The sequence below is a fragment of the Marmota monax genome, unplaced genomic scaffold, assembly GCF_021218885.2.
Source record: "Marmota monax isolate L192 unplaced genomic scaffold, Marmota_monax_Labrador192_F-V1.1 WCK01_AAM20220418_F8-fsc00078, whole genome shotgun sequence".
Lineage (NCBI taxonomy): Eukaryota > Metazoa > Chordata > Mammalia > Rodentia > Sciuridae > Marmota > Marmota monax.
In genome coordinates this window covers 1-17,037 of record NW_026694865.1, presented here as the reverse complement: position 1 = coordinate 17,037, position 17,037 = coordinate 1, and the positions used below count along the sequence as shown (strand labels likewise).

At 38.0% G+C, this 17,037-nt stretch overlaps 1 protein-coding gene across 1 annotated transcript in view; it reads right to left on the bottom strand.

The window, feature by feature from the left end:
• Positions 1-6,646, bottom strand: part of LOC124080573 (unconventional myosin-IXa-like) — a gene marked incomplete at its 5' end in the record, with an annotated part of 209,726 nt that extends 203,080 nt beyond the window's left edge. The window contains 2 exons of the mRNA XM_058573300.1: positions 1,165-1,259; positions 6,614-6,646. Of these exons, the coding sequence (XP_058429283.1) occupies positions 1,165-1,259; positions 6,614-6,646 (128 nt within the window). The remainder of the gene's footprint in view (positions 1-1,164; positions 1,260-6,613) is intronic.
• Between the last annotated feature and the right edge of the window lie 10,391 nt (positions 6,647-17,037).

Sequence of the window (17,037 nt, the reverse complement as noted above, 5' to 3'; positions counted from 1 at the left end):
GTTATAGTTTGGATATTAAATGTCCCTCAAAGGTCCACATGCTAAAGACTTGATTGCCGGTCTGTGACAATGGGAAATGGCAGAACCTTTAGAAAACAAGACCTAAGGAAGCAAATTAAGGTATTGCAAACATGCTCTGAAAGGGGCAATGGGAATTCTGGGCCCTTTCTCATGGAGACAGTAAAAAGATTAGTAGTTGCCAAAGGTTACCAGTAGGAGGTGGAACTATTCTGTTTTGCCCTGTAATGGTGTTATATACCTTCTATACATTTGTCAAAAACCATGGAATGTACAATACACACAGTGAACCTAAGAGCAAATTATTAACTTTAGAATTAATAAGAATATGTCAACAACATTGGCCTAGCAATTGTAACAAATGCACCACTAATGTAAGATATTTATACTAGGGATTATGAGGTTATGGAACATAGTTTGAAGGAATATAAGGGGATTCTCTGTACTTTCCGCTTGCTATTGACCTAACACTGCTCTAAAAAATACTCTATTAGTTTTTTAACGCTACAAAGAATATTGCTGGCACAAAAGACTCTGTTCTTAAGACTATATAAGAATTATTACTAAACAAAATTCAATCTCTTGATTTTAAGAACACTAATATCAGCATGTACAAAAGTATAATTATTTTAGTATAATTAGGGAGTCAAGTTTTATGTCCAACTTACTTGAAAACCATTCCAAAAACTAAATGTATATATAACAGAGAAAAGTAAATGCAACAAATTGTTCATAATTAATAAATATAAGTTAAGAGTGTATGAGTGTTACATATTCTTACAACCTGAGGTTTAAACTTTTCCACAAGGAAAGAAAAATGAGAGGAAAAAGTTTTAGGCCAGCATGTTGCACACACCTATCATCACAGACACTTGGGAAGCTGAGGCAGTAAGACTGTGAGTTCAAGGCCAGTCTAGGAAAGTCAGTGAGACCTGGTCTCAAGATAAAATTAAAAGGGCTAGAGATGTTATCTCATGGATAGAATGGTTGCCTAACATACATAACTCTATTCAACCGAGTACTGTACTTCCCGCCAAAAAAAATGTGGGTTATTTTTCTTTCTTAATACCATACACCAATGTCACAATTTGTAGCTCATAAAGGAATAATGACAAAAATAAAAACATTTCCCAGAGCAGTACTTACCCAAGTACAGTGCCTGTTTCCTGGTAATTAACTTGAATAAACTTGCCAAAACGACTTGAATTATTGTTATGAGCAGTCTTTGCATTTCCAAAAGCCTGTCAAAATAAACCATTCTCATTACTTTCAATTAAAAACAATTTTTTTAAACAATGTTTAGGTCAGCTCAAAGACATAAAGAGATAACTGAAAGTCAATTCATTTTATATGTTCCAATTAATATTCACAGATCAGATAAAATAAAAGGAAGCAATTAATAAATGAAAGATCAAGAAGATTTTGTCAGTAAAATAATTCTTAATTTTAAAAACCTAATGCTCAGTAAAGTTCAAATTTCGTTTTCACATTTCAGAGCCAGCAAAATATCTTAATGTATTTATAATTTCTGAAAATCCAGTTAAGATGAAATAACAAGGGGCTAGTAAAAAATAACTTCATTAAAACAATTACAATTTTAGAAATGTATAAGTGAAATTTCATTAAAAAGTTACTTTTATATACATTTAAAATAAAACTATAGCATTCATAACAAAAGAATAAAAACTATAAACTCCCTAAATGGCTACCCAAGTACACACCATGCAATGGACTGATGATACAATGACCAGTTAGAAATATTAAACATTATCAGAAGAAACCAGACATAGAGTACATACTATACAATCCATCTATGTGAAATTCTAGAAAAGGCAAAACAATAGTTACAGGTAACAGATCAGAGTATATATGGGAATTGGGGTGGAATTGGGAAATGTCTACAAAGGAGCCCAAGAGGTGATTAAGATATTCTAGAATTTGTTCATATAATGGTGGTTACTTGAGTATAATATATTCTCAAAACTAAATTTTTTCATTTGTTTTAATTAGTTACACATGACAGTACAATGATCTTGACATATCATACATTTAAATCAGAAGGGGTATAATTTCTCATTTTTCTGAGTGTGCAGGTTGCAGAATCACATTGGTCATACAGTCACGTATACACATACAGCAATAATAATGTCTATTTTATTCTGCTGTCCTTCCTATCCCCACTTCCCCATAAATTTTAACCATGTATAGGTTTTGCTAAGTTTTAGCTCAATAAAAAATTATTAAAACAAGCTGGAGATATAGCTCAGTGGTAGAGTACTTGCCTAAGTATAAGGCAGCAAAGCTTGGGGTCCAATCCTAAGCACCAGAAGGAAAAAAAAAGACACTTCCCTAAAGTAATCCATTCACAATATATGTAGAAAAACAAAACTAGAAAAGACATGGAGTTAAAGATAATTTATTGCAGATTTTTTTTTTCCTGTTCTAATAATCTCATTAGAATGACCTACCCTGTAACTTCAAAACCTAAAGTAGCCATTTGCTGAACACTGCCTAGATGCAAAAATCATGTATGTGTTTAACTATAACAGTATAGAGTATACAAACATGGATACACACACACACAAAGAGAAGGTGAGGAGGTAATCTCAACTGGTTCCTTAATAACTACTACATTTCTACTACATTCCCAGTGTGGTCAAGATCAGAAGCATAACAAGGTTGGTTCAACATACAGAAATCAATAAATGTAATTCATCACTTCCATAAGCTTCCTTCGCAAGAAAAGTAAAGCAGGAGGCATCACAATACCAGACCTTAAATTATACTACGGAGCTATAGTAAGAAAAACAGTGATATTGGCACTAAAACAGACACAAAGACTAATGGAACAGAATAGAAGACACAGAGACAAATCCACATGAATACAGTTGTCTCATACTAGACAAAGGTGCCATAAACATACATTAGAGAAAAGATAGCCTCTTTAACAAATGGTACTTATAAAACTGAAAATCCATATGTAAGCAGAATAAAATTGAAACTCAGCTCAAAGTAAATCAAGGACCCAGGCATTAAACAAGAGACCCTGTGCCTACTAAAGAAAATGTAGGCCCAACTCTCCATCGTGTCAGTTTAGGAACCGACTTCTTCAACCAGACTCCTAAAATGCAAGAAGTAAAATTAAGAATCAATAAATGGGGGCTGAGACTGTAGCTGAGTGGTAAAGTGCTTGCCTCGTACGTGAAAGGCCCTAGGTTCGATCCCCAGCACCACATAAAAATATTGTGTGTTCATCTACAACTAAAAAAAATATTTTTAAAAAAAGAATCAATAAATGGTATATCAAACTAAAAAGCTTCTTCACAACAAAGGAAGCAATCAAGAAAATGAAGAGAGAGCCTACAGAATGGGAGAAAATCACCTGAACCTCAAGAGCATTAATATCCAAGATATTCAAAGAACTCAAAATACTTAACACCAAAAAAACAAATAACCTAGTCAATAAATGGGCAAAGGAACTGAACAGTCACTTAAAAGAAGAAGAAATAAGAGTGGTCAACAAATATATGAAAAAATGTTCAACATCTCTAGCAACCAGTGAAATGCAAATTAAAACTACATTAAGATTCCATCTCACTCCAGTCAGAATAGCAATTATCAAGAATACAAGCAACAAATGTTTGTGAGGATGTGGGGGAAAAGGTACTTATACAATGCTGGTGAGACTATAAACTGGTCAACCACTATGGAAAGCAGTATGGAGATTCCTCAGAAAACTTGAAATAGAACCACCATTTGAGCCAGTTATCCCACTCCTCGGTATATTCCCGAAGAACTTAAAATCAGCATATTATAGTGACGCAGCCACATCAATGTTTATAGCAGCTCAATTCACAATAGCTAAGCTATGGAACAAACCTAGGTGCCCTTCAACAGAAGAATGGATAAAGAAAAGATGGTATATATACACAATGAAATATTACTCAGCCATAAAGAAAACTGAAATTATGGCATTTGCTGGTAAATGGAGGGAACTTGAGACTATCATGTTAAGCATAATAAGCCAGTCCCCAAAACCCAAAGGCCAAATGTTCTTTCTGATATGCAGATTCTAACACACAATGAGGAGGAGAGGGAAGAAAAGAAGTTCACTGGATTAGACAAAGGGAAGGGAGATGGAAATAGGAAAGACAGTAGAATGAAACGCACATAACTTTCCTATGTTCATATATGAATATACAACCAGTATAATTCCACATCATGTTCAACCGTAAGAATGGGATCAAATTAAAATGTTATACTCCATGTATGTATAATATGTCAAAATACACTCTACTATCATATATATCTAAAAAGAAAAAATTTTTCAAAGACCAGAAACATCAGTATCACCTGAAATTTGTTAGACAAAATTCTCAGACACTTCACAAACTACCAAGTCAGAAATTCTAAGGATAAAGCTCATCAATTTATTTCAATAACATCTTCCAGTGGTTCAAATGTAAGATAAAGTTTGAAAAGCAGTGTTCTATTTAGTAGGTATGCGCTTAAATGTCCATGAAATTTCTCTTTTTTAAAAAAGTATCAACAAAAAATTAAAGGGGGTTGGGAATGTAGCTCACACAGTAGAGTGCTTGTCTTACACACACAAGGCCCAGGGTTCAATCCCCAGCACCACCAAAAAAAAAAAAAAATAGAAAAATTAAAGTGATAAGTAGCAAAGACACACACATTCATGAAAATTTCCTCATGTATGCTTACATTCCACTATATCTAAATAAGTGATGTGAAGAGTTCAGGTTCTCAAACACCACCAAACCCTGTGACCTATATAAACAAAAAAGGTTGGCAGTGGTGAGCTCTGAATGACTGAATGTTTTCTCTATTCTTCCCTTTCCTTTTCCACCAGAGAAAGTTTTTTCCAAGGAATTTAGAAAAACAGCACAGAACCATAAAACGGAGAAATGCTGATATCAAAGAAAAATCAATTTGTCAAATGCTTTATATTATGACAATATTTAACCCATTTTATCCCATCATCCCAGATGTGCAACACATATAAAAATTAAATATAGTACATAATTATATGACACACAATTATGTTATAATAGTAAAATAATAAAACCACATTATAATAATAAACATAATAAATACAGGAGCTCTAGATTGATTTCCAACCTATTTTAAAGCACCTATGTCAATTTTATTCAAATATCTGCAGAACTAAAAACTTGGGACTTAATTGGTTAAAAAGGAAAATGTGGGCTTGGAAACACCTAAATGTGGATGAACAATTTATCAATCAGTTTTTTTCACATACGCTGCTTCTGATTCTACCCAATTTTACAACGTCAGTAGCCACTCAGAAGCTTTACCTGCTCTGTAAATTCTGATTACAACTTTCTCACTTATGTGAAGTTATTTGGAACAATCTGAGAAATAGTTTTAGAACAGACATTTCATCACAAGGTTGTGTGGATGGCAAATAACAATGAGACAGCTGGTTCAATATCACTAGCTACTAGAGAATTCCAACTAAGACCATGACATACCCACTAAAACACTACTTCACCCTTGCACAGATAGCTTTCAAAAGAGAGAAAAATTGGCATTGCCAAGTGCTGCTGAGGATATGGAGCAACTAAAATGTTAACATTCTTGGTGGGAAAGCAAAATGGTACAGCAACTCTGGAAACCTATTTGACGATTTCTTACACACGTGTGCGCACACACACACACAAAAGTTTAATATACTATTACAAAACAACCCAGCAATTTCAATTTTTGAAAAGATCATTGAAAGTGAGATCAGTAAAAACAGCTAAGTAAGAACCTCTGAAAATTCTTTCCTTCATAAAAGAAACAAGAATGCTGATAAAAACTAGTTTTAGTCAACTTTTTAATAATTATGGAAGTCAGCCAATGGCTTGTAACAAAGCCTCAGTAGGGAGGCATTTAATAAAGAAAAATAATTGAAAGTTAGTTTTTTTTAAAAAAAGCATTCATTGTAGAATTTTCACTTGCACTATTACTCCCTCTCTCCCTAGCTGAAAACTGAAGAGAAAACTAACATCCTACAATAATAGTTGGGGTTTTTTTGTTTTTTGTTTTTTTTAATATTTATTTTTTAGAAGTAGTGGACATAATACCTTAATTTTGTTTATTTATTTTTATGTGGTGCTGAGGATCAAACCCAGGTCTTCACACGTGCTAGTGTTCCGAACGCTCTACCACTAAGCCACAATCCCAGCCCCTTTTTTTTTTAAAGCACTAATCGGAGCTCTCCCAAATACTATTTCCCACAATTTGAACTGTCTGGCACTTCCCTGGAAAAACCCAAAAGAGTTGTCTTTATTTGACCTAAATCTGAGCTCATTCATGAGAATAGCCTCTCCATATTATCTATACCACCATGAGTGTCAAAAAGAATCAGAGGCAAGTGTTTCAACATTCTAACTGCCTATAGTAATAATAACAGGATGGGGAGGTAGGAGAACACAAGCTCACCAAACCACTTAAAGGAACAGCTGGTGAGTGACAAGTGTGAAGTGGCTTCTGAAAAGATCTGAAATATTTCTGAGCATGTAGAAGGTCGTGTACATGCACAAGGCTGCACATACTCAAGAATATTTACCTGCTCAGGAAAGACTTGAGATCCACATTTGAACTACAGATTCTGTGTTAGCAGGAAGTAAAAAATAAGGCAGATTGACAATTGCCCGGCTGAGTGCTAGGCACTCAGCAATTTGATGGCTTCATGCAAAAAAAGAACACAGACATTACAGAATTAGTTCAGAAAAGTCATGAAAGAACCAAACAGTAACAAAAACAATAATCACAAATCCTGGGAAAATCTCATTTCCAAAAGCACCACATTAAAATACACACTTTTGGTGGGTTGAATTTTCCACAGACAATTATGATTTGAAAAACAGAAAAGTTTTGTTTTTGTTTTTATTTTTTTCCAATCTGCATGTCTTTTGTCCTTCCTTGCCCAATTTCTCTGGCTACTCCAGTATAATATTGAATAGAAGTGGTGAAAGGAACATCCAAATTTTCTTTCTGATGTTAAAAGAAAGTGTTCAGTCTTTATTAATTGTGATGACAGGCAGGGTTTTGTGTTTAATCAGGAATGATGTTGGAATTGCTCTTTCTGGGCCTATTTGAGATATATTTGTATATATTATTACTATATACTTCATATATGTATATAAAGTTTGTTAATATAGTATATTCCATTGATGGGAGTTCAAATGTTAAACCATCCTTACATTCCTGGGATAAATACTAGTTGGTTTAAGTGTAGTATCTTAATTTATTGTTAAATTCAGATTGCTAAAATTTTGTTCAGAATGTCTGCATTTGTTATCATGAGGGGTATTGTATTCTGTAAATTATTCCCCCCTCAGGATAATTCTGGTCTCATAGATTGTTGGGAAATCTTCCCTCCTATTTCTGAAAGAGTTTACATAGAAAGTATAAACTTTTTTCCATCTTAAAGTGTTAGAATTGATTAATGCAGTGATCCGGACCCAGATTTCTTTGTGGGAAGATTTTTAATTTTTTTTTTCAATTTTAAAAGTATATGTACAGGGCTGAGTTTGTGGCTCAGTGGTAGAGTGCTTGCCTAGCAAGTGTGAGGACTGGGTTCGATACCCAGCACCACATAAAAATGAATAAATAAATAAATCAGCAACTAAAAAAAATTTTTTAAGTATATATAAGCACTATTTATTATCCATTTCTTCTCCAGTGAGCTTTGATAATTTGAATCTTTCAAAAAACTTGCTTAAATTGTCACATTGGCTAAAAGTTTATTTTACTATCCTTTATTATATGAAGCACTAGCATTTGATTATTTTTACTTTTCCTTACATTTAATTTGCTTTTATTTTATTTTTTTAAATATTTATTTATTTAGTTAGTTTTTTAATATCTTAGTGTGGTATATAATCTAAATTATTTGAGATCCAACTTTTTAAAAAATATTTATTTTTTAGTTATAGGTGAACACAATGTCTATATTTTACTTTATGTGGTGCTGAGGATCAAACCCAGTGCCTCACACGTGCTAGGCAAGTGCTCTACCTCTGAGCCACAACCCCAGCTCCCAACTATCTTTTGACTAGTCTTAGCACAACTTTTTTTTTTTTTTTTTACTTTTTGCTTGTTTATTTTTAAAGAATTATGTGCAGTCAACTTGTCATTTTCTTTTTTATGTAATATGACCATCTCTAGATTTTTACTGGGGATTTTATGTTATTTCACTTGATGACATCCTCATGGTTACCTTTTAATCTATTTTCTTATTTCTTTTCTAATATTCCCCCGTTTCCCAATTTAATTTCTCTATTTCTGACCCCTTTGTTTGGATTTTTTTTTTTTTTGAGGTGAAATTCACAAAACATAAAATTAACCATTTAAGCCAAATGCAGTGGTGTACACCTATAATCCCAGAGGCTCAGGAAGCTGAGGCAGGAGGATTGCAAGTTCAAAGCCAGCCTCAGCAAAAAAGCGAGGCCCTAAGCAACTCAGTGAGACCCTGACTCTAAATAAAATACAAAACAGAGTTGGGAATGTGACTCAGTGGTCAAGTGTCCCTGAGAGTTCAATCCCTGGGTACCAGAAAAAAAAATTAACCATTTAAAGTATAGAATTCAGTGGTATTTAGTATGCTCACAATACTGTGCACAACTATTAACTTCTAATTCCAAAATATTTTTATTCCAAAACACCATATCATTACATCGTCACTCCCCGCTCTGTTCTTCCCTCAATCCCTATAAACTATCAGTTCTTTTGCTCTATCATAGGATTTACCTATTCTGGATATTTCATGTGAATGGAATCCTACAATATATAGTTGTGTGTCTGGCTCTTTCATTTAGTGTAATGTTATCAAGGTTCATCCACAGTGTAGCATGTTTTAGTATTATTTTACGTCATTTTATGTGTTACGTTGAAACCTGACTCAAGAAATAAAAAGGGGAGTGCCGCCCGCTCCCAACTCTAAGGGCTTAGGGGTGGAGAATGCTTAAGGGTGGAGCCCTCTTACCCTTTCTAGGACTCTACCTGGTGATTCAGAGCCTACAAGATCCTCCCAGGAAGCCTTCCCTGGAAGCCTCAAACCTGGGATAGGGGACATTTCTCTGCCTTCTTAGCACCATCGTACATGCTTCAGCCCACCGCAAACTATAAACCCTGAAGGTGGGCCCTGCTGTCAGGAGCATCTTTAAATCTCCAGCGTGAAGTACAGGTCCAGACAAGAAAATTTCTAGGCTGAATTCTGGGTTCGAGACGGGGAAGGAAGCGGTCCATCTCGGTTCTCCACACCGGTCAGACCACAGAGGAGGCCAGCAGCCACCATGTTGGTAAACTGACGTCACCACACCTGTTTTTGACTGACCGCAGCTCATTCAGCCATAGAACAGGTAATTTCAGGCTGCAATTCGCCTGCGGCTTGCAGACAGATTGCTAGGGTTCAGCGCCTGGGGGCTTCTTAAAATCTGATCTTATCGGAGTGAACACGGAGCGCGGGGCGGCCGAGTCCCGGCTCCCGGAACCGTCCCGGAACCGCCCTGGCTCCGGGCTGCGGAGCCTGCGGAGGCTGCTTCTTGGACCCTGCTAATATCAGAGCAAACACGAAACACCAAGAAGCCGAATTCCAGCTCCCGGAACTGAGCCCGCGGGGACTGCTTCTTGGAGCTTACACTTATAGGAGCTTACACCGAGCACAGAGCGGCCGAGTTCCGGATCCCGGAACCGTCCCGGAACCGCCCTGGCTCAGGGCTGCGGAGCCCGCGGAGGCTGCTTCTTGGACCCTGCTACTATCAGAGCATACACCAAACACTAAGCGGCCGAATTCCGGCTCCCGGAACTGAGCCCGCGGGGGCTGCTTCTTGGAGCCTACACTTATAGGAGCTTACACCGAGCACGGAGCGGCCGAGTTCCGGCTCCCGGAACTTCCCTGGACCGGGGCTAGGAGCCCGCGGAAACTGTGTCTCGGTCCGGGTCCTGCTGAGGGCAGGTCAGGACTCACCCATTGCTTGGGTTGCCTGGCAAGGGGAACGAAATGCTGCCATTCGCATAGGATACCAACATGGCAGAGATCTGATGTCAGCAGAAAGCGGTGGAGGAGAGATCTTCATCAATACCAGCGGTGACATAAGCAGTTGGTCTCCTGGTAAGGGGGGTGAGGCTCAGTCACCCGAGTCTCCTCAATTTGTCCTCGAGCCAGAGGGAAGGAGCCGGGCCACCGCCAGCCCCCGGAGCAGGCCCAGCGGCTCGCCAGCGTGGTGACCGCGTGACCCCAATTGGAGAGGGGGCGGAGCGGAGCCGCCACCCACACCCGCCAGGTGGGCAGACCCACGACCCAGTAGTACATGGGCGTGGTAGGAGGGGCAGGGCAGGGCAGAGCCGCCCTTCGCGCTTGCAAGGTAAACAGACCTGTGACAGCCTGGCGGGTCAGGCCCAGTAGCCTGCCAGTGTGGTACACACGTCACCCCAACTCGAGTAGGGGCAGAGCAGATCCTTATCCCACGCCCGGATCAGGCCCTGCCGGTGTGGTGGTCACGTGACCCCAATTGGAGTGGGGGTGGAGCGGAACCGCCACCCGTGCCCGCAGGGTGAGCAGACCAGTGATCAACCTGCAGATCAGGCCCAGGGGTCCGCAGGCGTGGTAGGAGGGGCAGGGCAGATCCGCCGCCCGCGCCTTCAAGGTAGGCAGACCTACAACAGACCGGCGGATCAGGCCCAGGAGCCTGCCGGCGGGGTACAAACACCACCCTAATTGGAGTAGTGACAGAGCAGAGTCGCCTCCCTTGCCAGGAACAGACCCAGCATCCTGCAGGCGGGGTAGTCACGACACCCCAATTGGAGTAGGGGCAAAGCAGAGCCTCCACTCGTGCCTGAAAGGTGGGCAGATCTGCGACCGACCAGCAGGACAGGCCCAGTGGCCTGCTGGTACGACAGACACGTCACCCCAATTGGAGTAGGGGCAGAACAGAGCCGCCACCAGCTCCCAGAACAGGCCCAGTGACCTGCCGGCGTGGTAGCCACGACACCCCAATTGGAATAAGGAGAGAGCAGAGCCGCCGCCCGCACCTGCAGGAAAGATACGTAAGCAGTATGAAAAGACAAGGAAAGAAAGGACCACAAGCAATGCAGGTCAACGCAACTTTAGAAGAGGTAACAGCTGCAGCAGATGGAATGTCAGATAAAGAATTCAGGATATACATGCTTCAGATGATCTGGAGTATCAAGGAAGACATTAAACAGCAAAATCAGACAATGAAAGATCACTTCGACAACGAATTACGTAAACAAATCCAGGAAGCAAAGGATCAACTATACAGGGAGATAGAGGTTATAAAAAACAAGCAATCAGAAATCCTAGAAATGCAGGAAGCAATAAACCAACTTAAAAACTCAATGGAGAATACTACCAACAGAGTAGAACACTTAGAAGATAGAACATCAGACAATGAAGACAAAGTATTTCAACTGGAAAAGAACATAGACAGCTCAGCAAGACTGTTAAGAAACCATGAGCAGAACATCCAAGAAATATGGGATAACATTAAGAGACCAAACTTAAGAGTCATTGGGATACAGGAAGGTACAGAGCTCCAAACCAAAGGAATGAGCAGTCTATTCAATGAAATAATACAAGAAAACTTCCCAGACTTGAAGAATGAGACAGAATCCCAAATCCTAGAAGCCTACAGGACGCCGAATGTGCAAAATCATAAGAGATCCACACCTAGACACATTATAATGAAGATGCCCAACATACAGAATAAGGAGAGAATTTTAAAAGCTACAAGAGAAAGGAAGCAGATTACATTTAGGGGTAAGCCAATCAGGATAACAGCTGATCTTTCAACACAGACTCTGAAAGCTAGAAGATCCTGGAATAACATATTTCAAACACTGAAAGATAATGGGTTCCAACCAAGAATTGTGTATCCAGCGAAATTAAGCTTCAGGATGGAGAATGAAATTAAAACCTTCCACGATAAACAAAAGTTTAAAGAATTCGCAGCTAGAAAACCATCTCTTCAAAACATCCTAGCCAAAGTATTACAGGAAGAGGAAATGGAAAATAACAATGAAAACCAACAGTGGGAGGTAGGACAGTAAAGGGGGGGGGGAAACAATCAAAGAGGAAAACAAACAATGTTTAGTAACAGAAATAAACAAATATGGCTGGAAGAACAACCCATATCTCAATAATAACCCTAAATGTTAATGGCTTAAACTCACCAATTAAGAGACACAGGCTAGTAGAATGGATCACAAAACAAGACCCAACAATATGCTGCCTACAGGAGACGCATTTGATAGGAAAAGACATACATAGGCTGAAGGTGAAAGGTTGGGAAAAATCATATCACTCATATGGACTTCGGAAACAAGCAGGCGTGTCCATACTCATATCAAATAAAATAGATTTCAAGCCAAAGTTAATCAAAAGAGATAAAGAGGGACACTACATACTGCTTAAGGGAACCATACACCAACAAGACATAACAATCATAAATATTTATGCCCCAAACAATGGTGCAGCTATGTTCGTCAAACAAACTCTTCTCAAGTTCAAGAGTCTAATAGACCACCACACCATAATCATGGGAGACTTCAACACACCTCTCTCGCCACTGGACAGATCTTCCAAACAAAAGTTGAATAAGGAAACTATAGAACTCAATAACACTATTAATAACCTAGACCTAATTGACATATATAGAGTATACCACCCAACATCAAGCAGTTACACTTTTTTCTCAGCAGCACATGGATCCTTCTCAAAAATAGATCATATATTATGTCACAGGGCAACTCTTAGACAATATAAAGGAGTAGAGATATTACCATGCATCTTATCTGATCATAATGGAATGAAACTGAAAATCAACGATAAAAGAAGGAAGGAAAAAGCATACATCAATTGGAGAATGAACAATAGGTTACTGAATGATCAATGGGTTATAGAAGACATCAAGGAGGAAATTAAAAAATTCTTAGAGATAAATGAAAACACAGACACAACATATCGGAATCTATGGGACACATTGAAAGCAGTTCTAAGAGGAAAATTCATTGCTTGGAGTTCATTCCTTAAAAAAAGAAAAAACCAACAAATAAATGATCTCATACTTCATCTCAAAATCCTTGAAAAAGAAGAGCAAAACAACAGCAAAAGAAGTAGAAGGCAAGAAATAATTAAAATCAGAGCTGAAATTAATGAAATCGAAACAAAAGAAACAATTGAAAAAATTGACAAAACTAAAAGTTGGTTCTTTGAAAAAATAAACAAAATCGACAGACCCTTAGCGATGCTAGTGAAGAGAAGAAGAGAGAGAACTCAAATTACTAGCATACGGGATGAAAAAGGCAATATCACAACAGACACTTCAGAAATACAGAAGATAATCAAAAACTATTTTGAATCCTTATACTCCAATAAATTAGAAGATAGTGAAGGCATAGATAAATTTCTTAAGTCATATGATCTGCCCAGATTGAGTCAGGAGGATATAGAAAACCTAAACAGACCAATATCAATTGAGGAGATAGAAGAAACCATCAAAAGACTACCAATTAAGAAAAGCCCAGGTCCCGATGGGTATACAGCAGAATTTTACAAAACCTTTAAAGAAGAACTAATACCAATACTTTTCAAGCTACTTCAGGAAATAGAAAAGGAGGGAGAACTTCCAAATTCATTCTATGAGGCCAACATCACCCTGATACCTAAACCAGACAAAGACACTTCAAAGAAAGAAAACTACAGACCAATATCTCTAATGAACCTAGATGCAAAAATCCTCAATAAAATTCTGGCGAATCGGATACAAAAACATATAAAAAAAATTGTACACCATGATCAAGTAGGATTCATCCCTGGGATGCAAGGCTGGTTCAATATACGGAAATCAATAAATGTTATTCACCACATCAATAGACTTAAAAATAAGAACCATATGATCATCTCGATAGATGCGGAAAAAGCATTTGACAAAGTACAGCATCCCTTTATGTTCAAAACTCTAGAAAAACTAGGGATAACAGGAACATACCTCAATATTGTAAAAGCAATCTATGCTAAGCCTCAGGCTAGCATTATTCTGAATGGAGAAAAACTGAAGGCATTCCCTCTAAAATCTGGAACAAGACAGGGATGCCCTCTCTCTCCACTTCTCTTCAACATAGTTCTCGAAACACTGGCCAGAGCAATTAGACAGACGAAAGAAATTAAAGGCATAAAAATAGGAAAAGAAGAAATTAAATTATCACTATTTGCAGATGATATGATTTTATATCTAGCAGACCCAAAAGGCTCTACAAAGAAACTATTAGAGCTAATAAATGAATTCAGCAAAGTGGCAGGATTTAAAATCAACACGCATAAATCAAAGGCATTCCTGTATATCAGCGACAAATCCTCTGAAATGGAAATGAGGACAACCACTCCATTCAAAATATCTTCAAAAAAAATAAAATACTTGGGAATCAACCTAACAAAAGAGGTGAAAGACTTATACAATGAAAACTACAGAACCCTAAAGAGAGAAATAGAAGAAGATCTTAGAAGATGGAAAAATATACCCTGTTCATGGATAGGCAGAACTAACATCATCAAAATGGCGATATTACCAAAAGTTCTCTATAGGTTTAATGCAATGCCAATCAAAATCCCAATGGCATTTCTTGTAGAAATAGAGAAAGCAATCATGAAATTCATATGGAAAAATAAAAGACCCAGAATAGCAAAAACAATGCTAAGCAAGAAGTGTGAATCAGGCGGTATAGCGATACCAGACTTCAAACTATACTACAGAGCAATAGTAACAAAAACAGCATGGTACTGGTACCAAAACAGGCGTGTGGACCAATGGTACAGAATAGAGGACACAGAAACCAATCCACAAAACTACAACTATCTTATATTTGATAAAGGGGCTAAAAGCATGCAATGGAGGAAGGATAGCATCTTCAACAAATGGTGCTGGGAAAACTGGAAATCCATATGCAACAAAATGAAACTGAATCCCTTTCTCTCGCCATGCACAAAAGTGAATTCAAAATGGATCAAGGAACTTGATATCAAATCAGAGACGCGCCGTCTGATAGAAGAAAAAGTTGGCTACGATCTACAGTCGGTGGGGTCGGGCTCCAAATTCCTCAATAGGACACCCATAGCACAAAAGTTAATAACTAGAATCAACAAATGGGACTTACTCAAACTAAGAAGTTTTTTCTCAGCAAAAGAAACAATAAGAGAGGTAAATAGGGAGCCTACATCCTGGGAACAAATCTTTACTCCTCACACTTCAGATAGAGCCCTAATATCCAGAGTATACAAAGAACTCAAAAAATTAGACAATAAGAGAACAAACAACCCAATCAACAAATGGGCCAAGGACCTGAACAGACACTTCACAGAGGAGGACATACAGTCAATCAACAAGTACATGAAAAAATGCTCAACATCTCTAGCTGTCAGAGAAATGCAAATCAAAACCACCCTAAGATACCATCTCACTCCAGTAAGATTGGCAGCCATTAGGAAGTCAAACAACAACAAGTGCTGGCGAGGATGTGGGGAAAAGGGTACACTTGTACATTGCTGGTGGGACTGCAGATTGGTGCAGCCAATTTGGAAAGCAGTATGGAGATTTCTTGGAAAGCTGGGAATGGAGCCACCATTTGACCCAGCTATTCCCCTTCTTGGTCTATTCCCTAAAGACCTAAAAAGAGCATGCTACAGGGACACTGCTACATCGATGTTCATAGCAGCACAGTTCACAATAGCAAGACTGTGGAACCAACCTAGATGCCCTTCAATAGACGAATGGATAAAAAAAATGTGGCATTTATACACAATGGAGTATTACTCTGCATTAAAAAATGACAAAATCATAGAATTTACAGGGAAATGGATGGCATTAGAGCAGATTATGCTAAGTGAAGCTAGCCAATCCCTAAAAAACAAATGCCAAATGTCTTCTTTGATATAAGGAAAGTAACTAAGAACAGAGTAGGGACGAAGAACAGGAGAAGAAGATTAACATTTAACAGGGATGAGAGGTGGGAGGGAAAGGGAGAGAGAAGGTAAATTGCACGGTAATGGAAGGAGACCCTCAGGGTTATACAGTGGAGGGGGTAGAGAGAGAGGAGGGGAGGGGAGGGGAGAGGTGGGGAGGGGGGAGGGTGGATGATGGGAAAGGCAGCGGAGCACAACAGACACTAGTATGGCAATTTGTAAATCAATGGATGTGTAACTGATGTGAATCTGCAATCTGTGTATGGGGTGAAGGTGGGAGTTCATAACCCACTAGAATCAAAGTGTGGAATATGATATGTCAAGAAATTTGTAATGTTTTGAACAACCCACAATAAAAAATTAAAAAAAAAAAAAAAAGAAATAAAAAGGGCTGAGGATGTGACTTAGTGTTTAAGCACCCATGAATTCAATCCCTAGTACCAAAAAATAAATTTAAAAAAATACAAGTTTTCTGGTGAAATTTTTTTCTTCTTCTTCCAGGGAAGAGGGAGGGTGTTCTAAATATAAAATCATGGTAACAGCAAATAAAGATAATCTGAATTCTTTTCCTATTTGAATCCCTTTAATTATCTTCTCTCGCCTGATTGGTCTGGCTACAGTTAGGAGTAGTGAGAGTAGATATCCTTGTCTTGTTTTGTTTTGTTTTTAGAGAAATGCTTTCCATTTTTCTCTGTTCAATATGCTGGTCTTGGGTCTGTTGTATATAGCCTTTACAATTTTGAAATAAGTTCCTTATCTCCCTAGTTTCTCTAGTGCTTTAAAGATGAATGGGTGCTGGGCTTTGTCAAATGCTTGTTTAACTCTATTTATGTGGTGAACTACATTTATTGATTCATATATGTTGAAATGACCTTGCATCACTGGGATGGAAATCATTTGATTATGGTGCATTATTAATGTGATTTTTAATGCAGTTTGCCAATATTTTATTAAGATTTTTGCAACTATGTTCATCAGGGATATTGGTATGAAGTTTTGGAGGTTTTTTT